The sequence below is a fragment of the Drosophila miranda genome, assembly GCF_003369915.1.
Source record: "Drosophila miranda strain MSH22 chromosome Y unlocalized genomic scaffold, D.miranda_PacBio2.1 Contig_Y1_pilon, whole genome shotgun sequence".
NCBI lineage: Eukaryota > Metazoa > Arthropoda > Insecta > Diptera > Drosophilidae > Drosophila > Drosophila miranda.
In genome coordinates, this window is record NW_022881603.1 from 26662457 (window position 1) to 26674280 (window position 11824).

The 11824-nt window shown below is 47.0% G+C and overlaps 2 protein-coding genes and 1 pseudogene across 5 annotated transcripts; 1 reads left to right on the forward strand and 2 right to left on the reverse strand.

Annotated features, from left to right (window-relative positions):
* Nucleotides 1-704: 704 nt before the first annotated feature.
* On the reverse strand, nt 705-2147 carry LOC108160264. Of its 2 annotated transcripts, XR_004473805.1 has the most exons (3): nt 1745-2147; nt 1087-1679; nt 705-1023 (listed from the first exon to the last, which is right to left on the reverse strand). XR_004473805.1 is itself a non-coding variant. In XM_033395793.1 (2 exons), exons 1-2 carry the CDS (start codon nt 1961-1963, stop codon nt 1404-1406), a joined length of 495 nt encoding a protein of 164 aa, XP_033251684.1. In that variant the 5' UTR covers nt 1964-2147; the 3' UTR covers nt 705-1403. The 2 variants fall into 2 exon arrangements, 1 of the variants encoding a protein (XP_033251684.1); XM_033395793.1 differs by having other exon boundaries at nt 705-1679.
* A 423-nt stretch (nt 2148-2570) lies between these two features.
* LOC117190724 lies at nt 2571-4954 on the forward strand (annotated as a pseudogene).
* On the reverse strand, nt 4866-8998 carry LOC117190723 (flocculation protein FLO11-like). 3 transcript variants are annotated; one of them, XM_033395790.1, is made up of 9 exons: nt 8776-8998; nt 7272-7507; nt 6860-7209; nt 6552-6797; nt 6324-6489; nt 5822-5923; nt 5384-5689; nt 5208-5282; nt 4866-5152 (listed from the first exon to the last, which is right to left on the reverse strand). In XM_033395790.1, exons 2-9 carry the CDS (start codon nt 7492-7494, stop codon nt 4977-4979), a joined length of 1644 nt encoding a protein of 547 aa, XP_033251681.1. In that variant the 5' UTR covers nt 7495-7507; nt 8776-8998; the 3' UTR covers nt 4866-4976. The 3 variants fall into 3 exon arrangements, with proteins under 3 accessions (XP_033251681.1, XP_033251682.1, XP_033251683.1); XM_033395791.1 differs by having other exon boundaries at nt 5486-5689; nt 8776-8997; XM_033395792.1 differs by lacking the exon at nt 5384-5689 and having other exon boundaries at nt 8776-8993.
* Nucleotides 8999-11824: the final 2826 nt, after the last annotated feature.

Sequence of the window (11824 nt, forward strand, 5' to 3'; positions counted from 1 at the left end):
ATATCTTCTAGAGTGCAAAATCTAAACCAGATCGTATAATTATTATAGCAAGAATCAAGAAAACAATTTCATTCTTTCTCGCTCTGTCTCTCTCTAACACACAGGTTTCATGGTCGGTTTTTCCAATTGCAAAATATGAGTTCAAGGATCTCAGAACCTATAAGAGCCAGAGCAACCAAATCTGGTATCCACACTCCTGTGATATCGGACCTTCACCATTTTGTGTCAAAATTTCGCCACACCTCCTTCCGCCCCCGCAAAGGACGAAAATCTGGGGCATCCACAAATCTCAGAGACTATTAACACTAGAGTAACCAAATTTGGTATTCGCACTTCTGTTAGATTTCACTATAAAACGTATATCTCAGAATTTCGCCCCACCCCCTTCCGCCCACACAAAAGACGAAAATCTGTTGCATCCACAATATTGCAGATTCGAGAAAACTAAAAACGCAGAATCATAGATATTGACCATATCTATCAAATTGCTGAATCTGGATCAGATCGGATAATTTTTGTAGCCAAAAGCAAGAAATCAATTTGCAGTGGCTACGCAGCGCCCGACGTCACGCTCAGACTGATTTTCTCTCGCACGCACTCTTTGTCATGTCGTTTAATATTAGCGGCGTCTGCCGGAGGAGAGCCATACTGACTTAGTATCGGGTATAACTGTAGAGTTGCAGTGTCCGCAGCAACTCACAACGTTCCCCCTCGTTATGGATTTATTTGATGTAATATTTGTTTTTTATCGGAAATATCCCCACCATTTAACACCGCCACCCAATCGACAATTCGTTTGAGGAACTCGGCCTCTACCAGCTCGATGATCCGCACATTTTCCGGATATTTTTCCCACTCCCGCACATGATCGCGCACGTAGCAGCACCAGCCGAATGTGGAAGATACAAGCTGCCAACACAATAGCATTGCAGGAATACTCTTCGATCATGGGCAGCTATTGGTTCAGCAGAGTGATGGCCGTATGCTGGACGGCGGCCTTCAGGCGACAATGCGACGGGAAAACTAAACAAAATTAATTGTGCACCTTCTATCCAGAGGGGTCTCTTCTTCGTCTCATCTACTCACAATGTGCATGTTGACACGCTCTTGAAGACAGGGCTCCGAAGGTATAATGGTGATCGGACAGTGTGTTTTGAGCAGCACGGCATGCGCGGCCTCCGGATCGGAATGGAAGTCAAATGCATGCTCCTGCTGCACGATGCTCTCTAGCGACTCCTCGTTATCCCTTGATGGATATATGGGCACCTGGAATCATAACCCGCAGGCGCTGAGGATGGGTTGCTCGTAGGTGGCTGGGGGTGGGGCATTCCAAGTTCTGTTGTAACTTTCGCGCGATGGTTTTGTTTCGTTTCTTGCTGTTTTGTTTTTTTTGCAGTCTTTGTCTAGCAAACGGGCCTCTTGGGTTTCCTGGCTTTCTTGGGCTTCTTGCCGCAGCCATGCTTGGCATCGCGCTTGGTCTTCTTAGAAGCCGCAGACTTCCGGCGCCTGCGTTTGCCACTTGAGGAATTCGAGCGCTTGCTGTGGTTCTTGCCACATGTGCCTTTGGGCTTGCGCTTAGAGCTTAAACGTCGCTTCGGCTTCACGCCACATCCACCGTCATACGAGGGCTCCAGGTGGCAGTCACTAAGCGCTTCCATAGGCAAGAACATAGACGTTGGCTGTAGAGATCAAAAGAGAAGCTGTTGCATTAGATGACGGGTTGATTTAGATGCAAAGAACGTACCTTACGGGACCGGGCTCCGTGCTCTAGAGACATCCGGCGCAACCGCTGCGCTGCCAGGTTCAGCACAGCTTTTCCCTTGTGTGCGGTCCCAAACCGCTGTTTGGATCCACGCATGTTATTTCGAATGGCGGCAGCCGATCGCATCCCATTCGAAGCTGGGAAAGCCGAGTCACGTGCCTCGCTTTCCGATGACATTGATGAATTTTCGGTTTCAGACATTATTACAAAACAAATTTTACGAAACAAAAAACCGACACAAAAAACGGAGGACTGCCAAATATTTTGAAAATAAAAAAAAACTGTGTACTGATTCGAAAAACTGTGTACTGATTCGAAAAATTTAAAAAAAAAAAAACTAAAACTTTACAATTTTATTTCGCTAAGCTATAGGTGTGTATTGTACGGAGAGAAATACTAGAATGAACTAAGCTCTGGGTTTTGCGAACGACCTAAACAAATTTGGGATCACGTTCAGGCTCAGAGCCTCCCTAGATTGGGTATTTTTGCGTGTTCCCAATTTTATTTTGTATGGAAGTTTTTATAAAATTTCATATCTCAGTCAACTATGAGATTTATGTCAGTAGTATTTATATGACATTCAGCTAACTAACTGCAAAAACAGATATAGCCTTATATGAAAAGAATGCTGAAAGAACACTTTTCAGATATAATTTAGTTTGTGTCTCAGTTCTTCGACTGATAGACGGGAGACGTGTCCAGAGACGGCTACGTACACTAGTTCGCAGCAAAGCTGACAAAGGAAGCAGTGTATAAGCTCTCATGTCATAAATGTACATACATCTATTATACATTTTAAAAGTTGATTCCATAGTATGCACCGCTTTACGCTCAAGTAGGGGCACGAGCAGAATTTTAATTTTAAGCTCACACAACGGTTGGCATTCTTTTAACGTATATACCCCCTGCTTTTACAATTATTGGGTATGAACAGCTTTCACTGGTGCAAACAAATCGACAGAGAGAAAGCTCAACCTAAGTCTAATATCATGCTCGTCGTTTGGCCTGGGATTCAGTTTCAATTTTTGCTTGTTGGCCGGCGGTTGCTCCTCGTTTTATTTCAATTTCCATATCTCTTTATTATTGCACTATAAATAATAACAACTAGTTTGATTCGCTTAATGTGTCTGACTAGTGATGTGGAAAAACACTATGAAAACAGTGCGGCGCCAAAGTGCAGCCCATCAGCTGTTTAATGCCAGAGACCTGTCACTGGGTGGGACGCTTGGTCAGCAGGTGAGTGGGTGAGCGAGCGAGATAGGCTGATAGATGCAGAATGAGAGCGAAAATTTGGCGAGCTTTCAGAGAGCGGTAATTGTTTACAAACACAGAAGGAAACTTTTCTTACGAACAGACCCACTTGGAACTGCTGGATAAGTCGCCACCGCGCACCGATGAGAGATGGCAGCAGGCGAGGTCCTATGGGGAACTGCCCGGACCCAATAGTTGGCGCATGCTATCCTACTTTTAGGTGGTAAAAGTGAAAAAATTCCATTTATTCCGTTATCCTATGAGCGATGCACAACACAAACCTCATTCAAATGAACCGTCGCCTACGAGAGATGTACGGGGATATCTATCGCTTGCCGGGCTTGATGGGCAAACCAGATGTAGTCTTCCCATATAATCCAGAGGACTTTGAGTTGACCTACCGCAACGAGGGCGTTTGGCCCATACGCATCGGCCTGGAAAGCTTCAGCTACTACCGCAAGGTGAAGCGACCGGATGTGTTTGGAGGCATTGGTGGTCTGGTATCAGAGTGAGTCTGAATGAAGTCCAGTAGACTGGAAGATTACCTCCGCAGTACCCAATTCCAGACAGGGCAAGGACTGGGCAAACATCCGCAACAAGGTGAATCCTGTGCTCATGAAGGTTCAGAACGTCAGACAGAATCTGCCGCAGCTTGATTAGATAGCGAAGGAGTTCATAGATAAGTACGACGAGTCTCCCAAAAAAGATAAAGTATCTTACGTGGTTATATACTTTCAAGACTGGAGAGTCAGAGGGATCCGGAAACCCACTTGCTCCAGGCTGACTTCCATGGTCAACTGAAGAATTGGGCCTTTGAGTCCATCAGCTTTGTGGCCTTAAACACACGCATGGGTCTGCTCAGCCATCAGCCGGATCTGAACGCCACTCGCCTGGCCAAGCACATGAGCGACTTCTTCAACTACAGCTTCCAGTACGATGTGCAACCCTCGATCTGGCCCTACTACAAGACGCGGGGCTTCAACCGGTTCCTTAAGACCTACGACGACATAACTGAGATCACCACCAGTTGGTGAAGAGGCCATTCAACGCTTTGAGATCGATGATGGCCGCAAGAACAAATGCGTCTTGGGACAGTTGTTGGGACTTAACAAGCAGGTGGCCGTAGTGATGGCCATCGATATGTTGATGGCCGGAATCGATACGGTTTGTGGGATGATACTCTCTGTAAAGATCTCTTAATGACAAAGCTCTAATCATTCCAGACCTCTTCTGCCTTTGTAACGATTCTCTATCACTTGGCATGCAATCCCTCAAAACAATCGCAGCTGCGCCGAGAACTTCTCCACATTCTGCCCGACTCCAAGAGCTTGCTGACCGATGAGAGCACCAAGAACATGCCTTATCTGCGGGCCTGCATCAAAGAGGGACTACGCATCACGTCAATCACACCTGGAAACTTCCGCATCACAACCAAAGATCTGGTGCTCTCCGGGTATCAGGTGCCCCAAGGCACTGGTGTACTAATGGGCGTCCTGGAGCTATCCAACAGCGATTAGTATTTTGCCCAGAGTGCCGACTTCATACCCGAGCGTTGGCTCAAGGCAGACATGGCTGGCGATGTCCTGGCCTGTCCGGAAGCCAGAACCCGCAATCCGTTTGTGTACCTGCCCTTCGGCTTTGGGCCTCGCACATGCATCGGCAAGCGCATCGCGGAGCTGGAGATAGAGACCCTACTGGTGCGTCCTCTGCGTCGTTACCACGTCAGCTGGCTGCCCAACACTCCCCTCCAGTACGAGAGCACCATCATCCTGTCGCTCTGCGGCGACATCCGCTTCAAGTTCTTGCCCGTCGAAGGTGTTCGTGAATCCTTGTGATAAGTACATACTGTCGATTGAGTTCAAAGATTTACTCGCAGTACGATATTCACTAACAATATGGGAATGTAAAGTAAAAAAGTAAGGAAATGTATATAGATATATAGATAGATAGAATGCATTATCGCCTAGCGTCTGTTGCGTCCGCGATAGCGTTGGTGGGAATAGTTGTTCTGTCGCTGCTGCTGCTGTTGCTGTTGCTGATGTGGCTGATTCTGCTGCGATGGGGTTATCTCGGGTTCAGGCTGATGGGATGGTGCTTCAGAGGCCACATCTTCCAGTTCCAAGGTGGGAGTGGTGTGTGCTGATCAAAGAAACAGGTTAGTTAGGGGATACTCAGAAGATAACTTACTGCTTACCCAAGAAAGATTGAATGCTCACACTCTTCAGCAGAGCTTGAGTCCCCAGACTGGTATTAAATAGGGTTGGTGATCCTGTAATGGGACAAAATATTTACAGTCAACATGATTATGCACAGATATATAGAGAAGGACTAGCAGCATGCATGATTGGTGGAATATTTGTAGGGACAAACCAATTGGACTATAGAATATATCTTCGGAGGAGGTGGCTGGTGTTAGTGTGTCAATTGTGGGATAGTTGGATACTTGGGTAGTTAGTGTGGCAGCAACTTTACTGGTCTGTTCGGTTTGGGTATCTGGCTGGGTCTCTTCGAATGTGGTCTCCCTTCGGTAGACTGTGCATCCAGTTTTGCTGCTGCTCGTGCTGCTGCCGTCATCGTCTGACTCATCGTGAGATTGGGATCGAGGATCAGGTGTGGGATCGGATTCGGATTCGGTTTCAGGTTCGGGTACGCATGGGGCTGCTGCTTCAGTGCCGGCTGTTGGTTTTGAACACATGCACGGAGTAAAAGAAGCAGAGACAGAATAATAACGTTAAAATGTTAATTGGGAGCACTCGATCAACTCGGTTTCAACTGCGATCGAGTGGGAGCGAATATCTCGTGAGTTACCTGCAGCTGCCGTGCTGTTGTAGGATTGGATTTTCGTCATGGCAGCACTCATGTGTCCCGGCGAGGACTTCCACTTGTCCTCCTCCAGCCTGGCCCCACCTGCTGTAAAAATCATTCATAGACGAACAGAAAGAGAAAGAGGGAGAGAGAGATACAAGGTCAGGGAATCAAGAAGCTAACGGAAGGTCAAAGCCAAACTCACAAAACTCTTAAGGTAAATTTGGAATTTTCGTATACTGCAAAACTGGACGGAATGACAGATGGCTGGATGGATGGATTGATGGACGATGGATATGGCCAAGATCTACTGGGAGATCCCCTTAGATTTGGCACTAGCAATGACTGAATCGATCTCGGGAGTATATTGTGTATTGGTATCGTTATTGTATTGTATTTCATGACAACGTTTCAAATTCAGTTTCATCTACGCTTAATCGATATTCGATACTGGTGTTACTGGGGCTACGCACGAGCGTCTTAATAACAGTTTAATGTCCATTACCAACTTCCGCCTGCTCCTTGTCGTGGCCGCCGTTGCTGGTTGTCGTGGCGCTCAGCTTCCCCATGTCATTTTCCTTTGCCATCTCCATCTCCTTGTCTTTTCTCTCGTTGGGTTCTGCCTTGTGTACACCGTTTTCCACCACCAAAGCTGGGGCCTTTCGTGTGGCCTGGGAAGAATCCAAATTAAAGGAGGAACGTCGACTAGTCAATGGCTAATGTGATATCATACCTGATCGGCAATATCATTTGCTCCATCGCTGCTGATCTCCTCGCTGGAGTTGGACTCGGAGCTGGTGCCGTCGCTGCTTTCCTCCTCCTCATCGGGATTGGGCACGAAGTCAGAGTCATCTTCCGAGTTCTCCAGGGCGTATTTGGCCAGCATTTGGTCGATGGTAAGGTTGTGGTCGGTATCAGGATCAGTGTTCGTCTCATCCTCACGCGGACGCTTCATCACAGCCGGACTGGTTTGTGTAGTCTGCGGATGGAGATGGCACTTACTTCCTCCACTTCTTAATCGGGAATGACTCAAGGACTCACCTGCTCCATGTTGCACACCTGGAAGAGTCGCCCGCTGTTGGCCCTCTGTACGCCAGGGCGGCACATAGCCCGGGAAAACCACTGGGTGAGCTTATGGGTCAAGCCCTTGCCACTGCCGTAGGATACTTCCTGCTGGCGCTGCCGCATCACCTTTAGACCATGCACTCGAATGGCTCGTAACTTGCGGCGCCTGGTCTGAATGAAGTAGACCAAGTCGGAGGGGGAGATGGGGCTGTTGCCGATCATCAATGCGCCCAGCGACAACCACATGCGCGTGAGGCGCAGCATAATGATCAGAAACAGGAACGGACCCCAGGGCAGAGGGCGTTGCAAGGGATCAGCAGATTTTTCTGCGAATTATTAATTTTCGAATAGCTATTAGGGATGTCTACCAGTAGGTGTTGTTTCTTACCCTGCGGCAGACTCCACTTAGCCGTGTTCTCGATCATCCGAAGCGCACGATCCCCGCGTTCGATTATGAACTGACCCAAGCGCGTGCTAGCAAAGCGCTCGGCCTGCTCTCGCACTCCGTCGTAAAAGCTGCGTGTCCGGTGCAGTTCGCTGACTTCCTCCTCCTCGATATGGTCTCGGGGCTGACCCTTGACTCCCGCTACTGCCTCTGTCTCCTGCGCCATGTTGATGCTGCGACTGTGTGTGATTAATAGACATGATTTCATTTCATTTTACTTTTACTTTTAATTGTTTTTCTGATTATATTATGCCATATATTACATTTTATTGCGCAACAGATTTTCGCTAATTACTTTAGAATCGTTAAGGTACAAATCGGGTCCTGAGATCGCTATCGTTCCGCGTGATTACCAGACGAGCAACCCGAATACCGGACTTCTCATAGACTTGGGACAGTTTCCCAGAACCGGGAACTGTCTGTCGTCTGTCGGTGGACCTGAAAGTGGATCCGCTTATCGCTCCAGATCGGCACATCGCACTTTTCCACTTTTGAGCCCCGCTTTTGTATTTTTGTTGCTGCTGCCTGGCGAAACTTATATTAGAGCTATGTATATTACGAGTACTTTATGCCTTCCACCGCAATGACTAACGACAAAAAATTACCAAAAGCAACAAAAAGGTAAGAACAAAATAATACAAATCAAAACAAATTAATTAATATAAAATTAGAACATCTGAACTTTGTACGATTCCGCTTGGAAGCAGACGGAATCGCTAAGAATAGTTCGTAGCATCTACTGCGGCCGTGAGACATGTTTACGGAGATGTTTCGAAATCATGGTGTGGGAGGTTATGAGTAGTTCTGATAATGGGCTGGAGGAAAGTTATCAGTTATTGCATATGTATGTATGATGCTCTAGAGGAAGTTTCCCAGTACTCCCATGGTCTAAATAATATCTTAAAGATCAGCTTATATTAATTGCATTACTTTGATTGTAGTTTCCATTGTGTCCAATCATTTATAGTAAGTATTCGTGTTCATTTGCATATGGAAGAAGTCTGGTCTATAAAATACAGTTACACAAGCAGCACATTGCTTTATTTTATATTTATAGCGCTTATTGCATCGCCCAGAAAGTACGCGAAAGTACAATCAAACAGCAAAAATAATAAAATTATCAACAATTTGTTTCGTGGGATCAAAGATTATCGAAATGCAAAAAGCACACACGCTCAGAACACACGTACGTAAGGTCCAGAACTGTGCTGTACAGTGTAACGTTTCGAAAGATGTACCGAAGAAGAAGAAGCAGAGAGAAGCAGGAGAAGTAGGAGGAGGAAGTAAGAAATAGGGCGAAGAACTGCAGCAAAAGTATAAAGTGCAAGGCGCAAAAACTAACTGCGACGTTGACCCCGCCTACACACTGATAACGGTAGTTTGCATGCAATGGCGCACGGAGAAACAGCAGACAAGGCGCAGCCGACTAAAGCATGCCTCTACTTACCGGTCTTTTCTTCCTCCTCCTCTCTTGATGTCCCTTTTGAAAGGTTTTTTCTCGTTGTACGATGGAAAAGACTTTCGAGCCAGCCGCAAGTCTTCAGTATTCACAAAATGGTTGATTTTTAATTGGAGATGTAATTGATTTACAACACAATAAGAACTTTAAAGAACACTTTCCAAATCTGCATTCAATCTGATGGCCAACGAGCACACGATCTATGCGGCTGAGAAACTCCCGAGTGATTGAGCAGCGGTGCTGGAATCGTGTGTGCTGTCACTGGCACCGGCCGAAGCTGGTAAGCCGACGGTATGTTAATAAAAGGTGCGAGAGTGCTCTCCTAATGGTGAGTATTATAGTGTGAGTGTATGTTTGTGACTTCCCGGCGACAATCCATCACCCTATATAAAAGACTTGGATCAGCCCATCTTCGGCTTCGTGTTCGGCTCAAGCTGATTCGCGTTATCTGTCTACCATGCTCCCTCTCTCTTTCCATACGATCGCGCTGGCATATTGCTGGTGGGAGTTATGCGTTTTAGGTTGTTGAGATGGCCCAGCGATAGATTTTCAGCATGCATTAAGTTCATAAATTGTATTATGGAATTATTGAAAATTACCTCAGTTCCTCTCGGTCCCTCCCTACAAAATACTCACACAGAAAGCTCAAACAGCCCTGCTGTTGCTGCTGGAGCGGGTCGCGTGGCTGACGATCCATGTAACGCTCTTTCTCAGGCCTGGGGTGCTGCATGTAAGTGTTGTAGCAGTCCATGTTCGAGGCTGAGAGCTTGTAATTAGCTTGCCTCCCACAAGGGTAGGTGATGTTTTTGCCCTGTTGGAAGATCAGCGCCTTAAATCGCTTTCATTTGGCTTTCTTTACACAAATTAGAATTTACCTGCCTGTCCGGCTGCGACCAAGAGAAAAGTTCAGATGTAGAACACATGCCAAGTGTTATGTGTCATGTAAAATGTAAATGTAATGTAACATTTATGTTGCGTGTTTGTTTTCAAAAAGGTTTAATCGAGTGCAGTGCAGTGTTCTAGAAGCAAATTTGACCAAAACCGCATATGAATATAGCTCTTAAAGCATAACCAGGTCGTACAATTGAAAAGCAGGAGAGGGAGGAGAGGGAGAAAGCGGAGCAGGAGCAAACCAATGAAAGCCCGAAATGCGATGAGAAACCTGAAGCGCCAGCGAGCAGCGGAGGACGGGACGTCTCTGGCACCAAAATTTGAATGCATTCGTCTTGGTGACCTCACACACACACACACCACCGCCAAGCACAGTCGCACTTACACTGGTACACTCCACTCCCTCTCCCAGCCAGAGAGCTCTGGCACGGATGTGACAGGATGTGTAAGTGTTGCTTTACCTATTAATAAGCCATCATTTGGCCACAGTGGAGAGGTGGAGGGCAGTGGGCTGTGGGCAAGCAGTGCTTCAGAATTGTAACCTGGCCCTAGAGGAAGTGGGAATACCAGGTTTTCGACTGCTGGCAGCCATGGCAGCTGCGGTTGTGTATATTTTTAAGCAGCTCCACTTCATAGACCCCACACACATACAAACACACGTACACAATCCTTTGGGCCCCCAACGTGACTCCCTTTGATGCTGGCCCAGTGCTGCTGCTGCTGAGGCGCCACTCCAACTGCTGAGCGGAGCGGTTTTTGTGGCAACACGGGACCAATTTGCCCGTGCTATTTTTATGCGGCCTGAGTGCGGCTTTGTCTAACTTAGTCTGCCCCACACCCGACGGGGGATTGAGGAATTGAGACGTTCTTGCGGTGGAAGGAAAAGGGTTAATAGAGCTACATTATGCTTAAACGAACCACAGGGAAAGCTCATCCTCTGTTGCCGGGAGATGGCAGCTAAAGGGGGCCATAGTTTGTGACTTAAAACGAGGGGAAACGTTGTGAGTTGCTGCGGACACCGCAACTCTACAGTTATACCTGATACTAAGTCAGTATGGCTCTCCTTCGGCAGACGCCGCTAATCTTAAACGACACGACAAAGAGTGCGTGCGAGAGAGACAGAAAATCAGTCTGAGCGTGATGTCGGGCGCTGCGTAGCCACTGCTAATTGATCCAGATTCAGCAATCTGATAGATATGGTCGTTATCTATGATTCTGCGTTTTTAGTTTTCTCGAATCTGCAATATTGTGGATGAAACAGATTTTCGTCCTTTGTGAGGGCGGAAGGGGGGGGGGGGGGCGAAATTCTGAGATATACGTATTATAGTGAGATCTAACAGAAGTGCGGATACCAAATTTGGTTACTCTAGCCTTAATAGTCTCTGAGATTTGTGGATGCCCCAGATTTTCGTCCTTTGCGGGGGCGGAAGGGGGTGTGGCGAAATTTGGACACGAAACGGTCAAGGTCCGATATCACAGGAGTGTGGATCCTTTGGGGGGGCGGAAGTGGGCGGGGCAATGTTTTGAAATATTCTTGTGAGTATCGGGTATAAAAACTGGCCACTGGCGAAGATCTAGGTGTTCTTTGAAACATTCGACTTTGATGACCGCAAGGAATGGTTTCCCTGAGATCCAAAGACTCTCCATGGTTGAATGTATCGATACTTAAATACAGGGAATATGCCGTCCGCACACTGTTACTGCCCGCCCAAGGGAGCTGTTAAGGTGTATACTTAGATTGCGATTGCTTTCCCAAGAGACCTGAGCTTGATTATGGTTTTTCCTGTACGTGGAATATTTTTGCGTACACATTTGCATTAGTTTTCTGTCAGCCCTCGGGTTGATTTTGACGGGTTGGACCAGGACGAATAGCCTCTGACCCCCGCACACGCACAGGTTCCGCGCGGATATTCCCCTTGCTTACTGCTGCTGTTCGTTATGGCGGTTATGGCGTCTTTGCATGCCGCTGCGCTTCCGGTTTTCACAAATATAATCACACATACATGTGCATAAATGTATGTTTAAATATAAACGCACACACACATAGACATAGAGCACTAGATGGCAGTTGGCATGGCTAAATGAATGGCCAACACAGTGCTTGCTCTGCTTCTGTTCTGTCTAGATGTCGCGTGCTATTTGGCCT

What these genes read in the sequence shown, in the direction of transcription:
- LOC108160264 (XM_033395793.1), bottom strand. Translation starts at nt 1,963, where the DNA reads ATGTCTGAAACCGAAAATTCATCAATGTCATCGGAAAGCGAGGCACGT. An exon ending in ACGGAGCCCGGTCCCGTAAG is followed by an intron (nt 1,680 to 1,744) that starts GTACGTTCTTTG and finishes TGATCTCTACAG; the next exon opens with CCAACGTCTATGTTCTTGCC.
- LOC117190723 (XM_033395790.1), bottom strand. Translation starts at nt 7,494, where the DNA reads ATGGCGCAGGAGACAGAGGCAGTAGCGGGAGTCAAGGGTCAGCCCCGA. An exon ending in CAAGGAGCAGGCGGAAGTTG is followed by an intron (nt 5,924 to 6,323) that starts GTAATGGACATT and finishes TGATTTTTACAG; the next exon opens with CAGGTGGGGCCAGGCTGGAG. An exon ending in TATATTCTATAGTCCAATTG is followed by an intron (nt 5,283 to 5,383) that starts GTTTGTCCCTAC and finishes GTCCCATTACAG; the next exon opens with GATCACCAACCCTATTTAAT.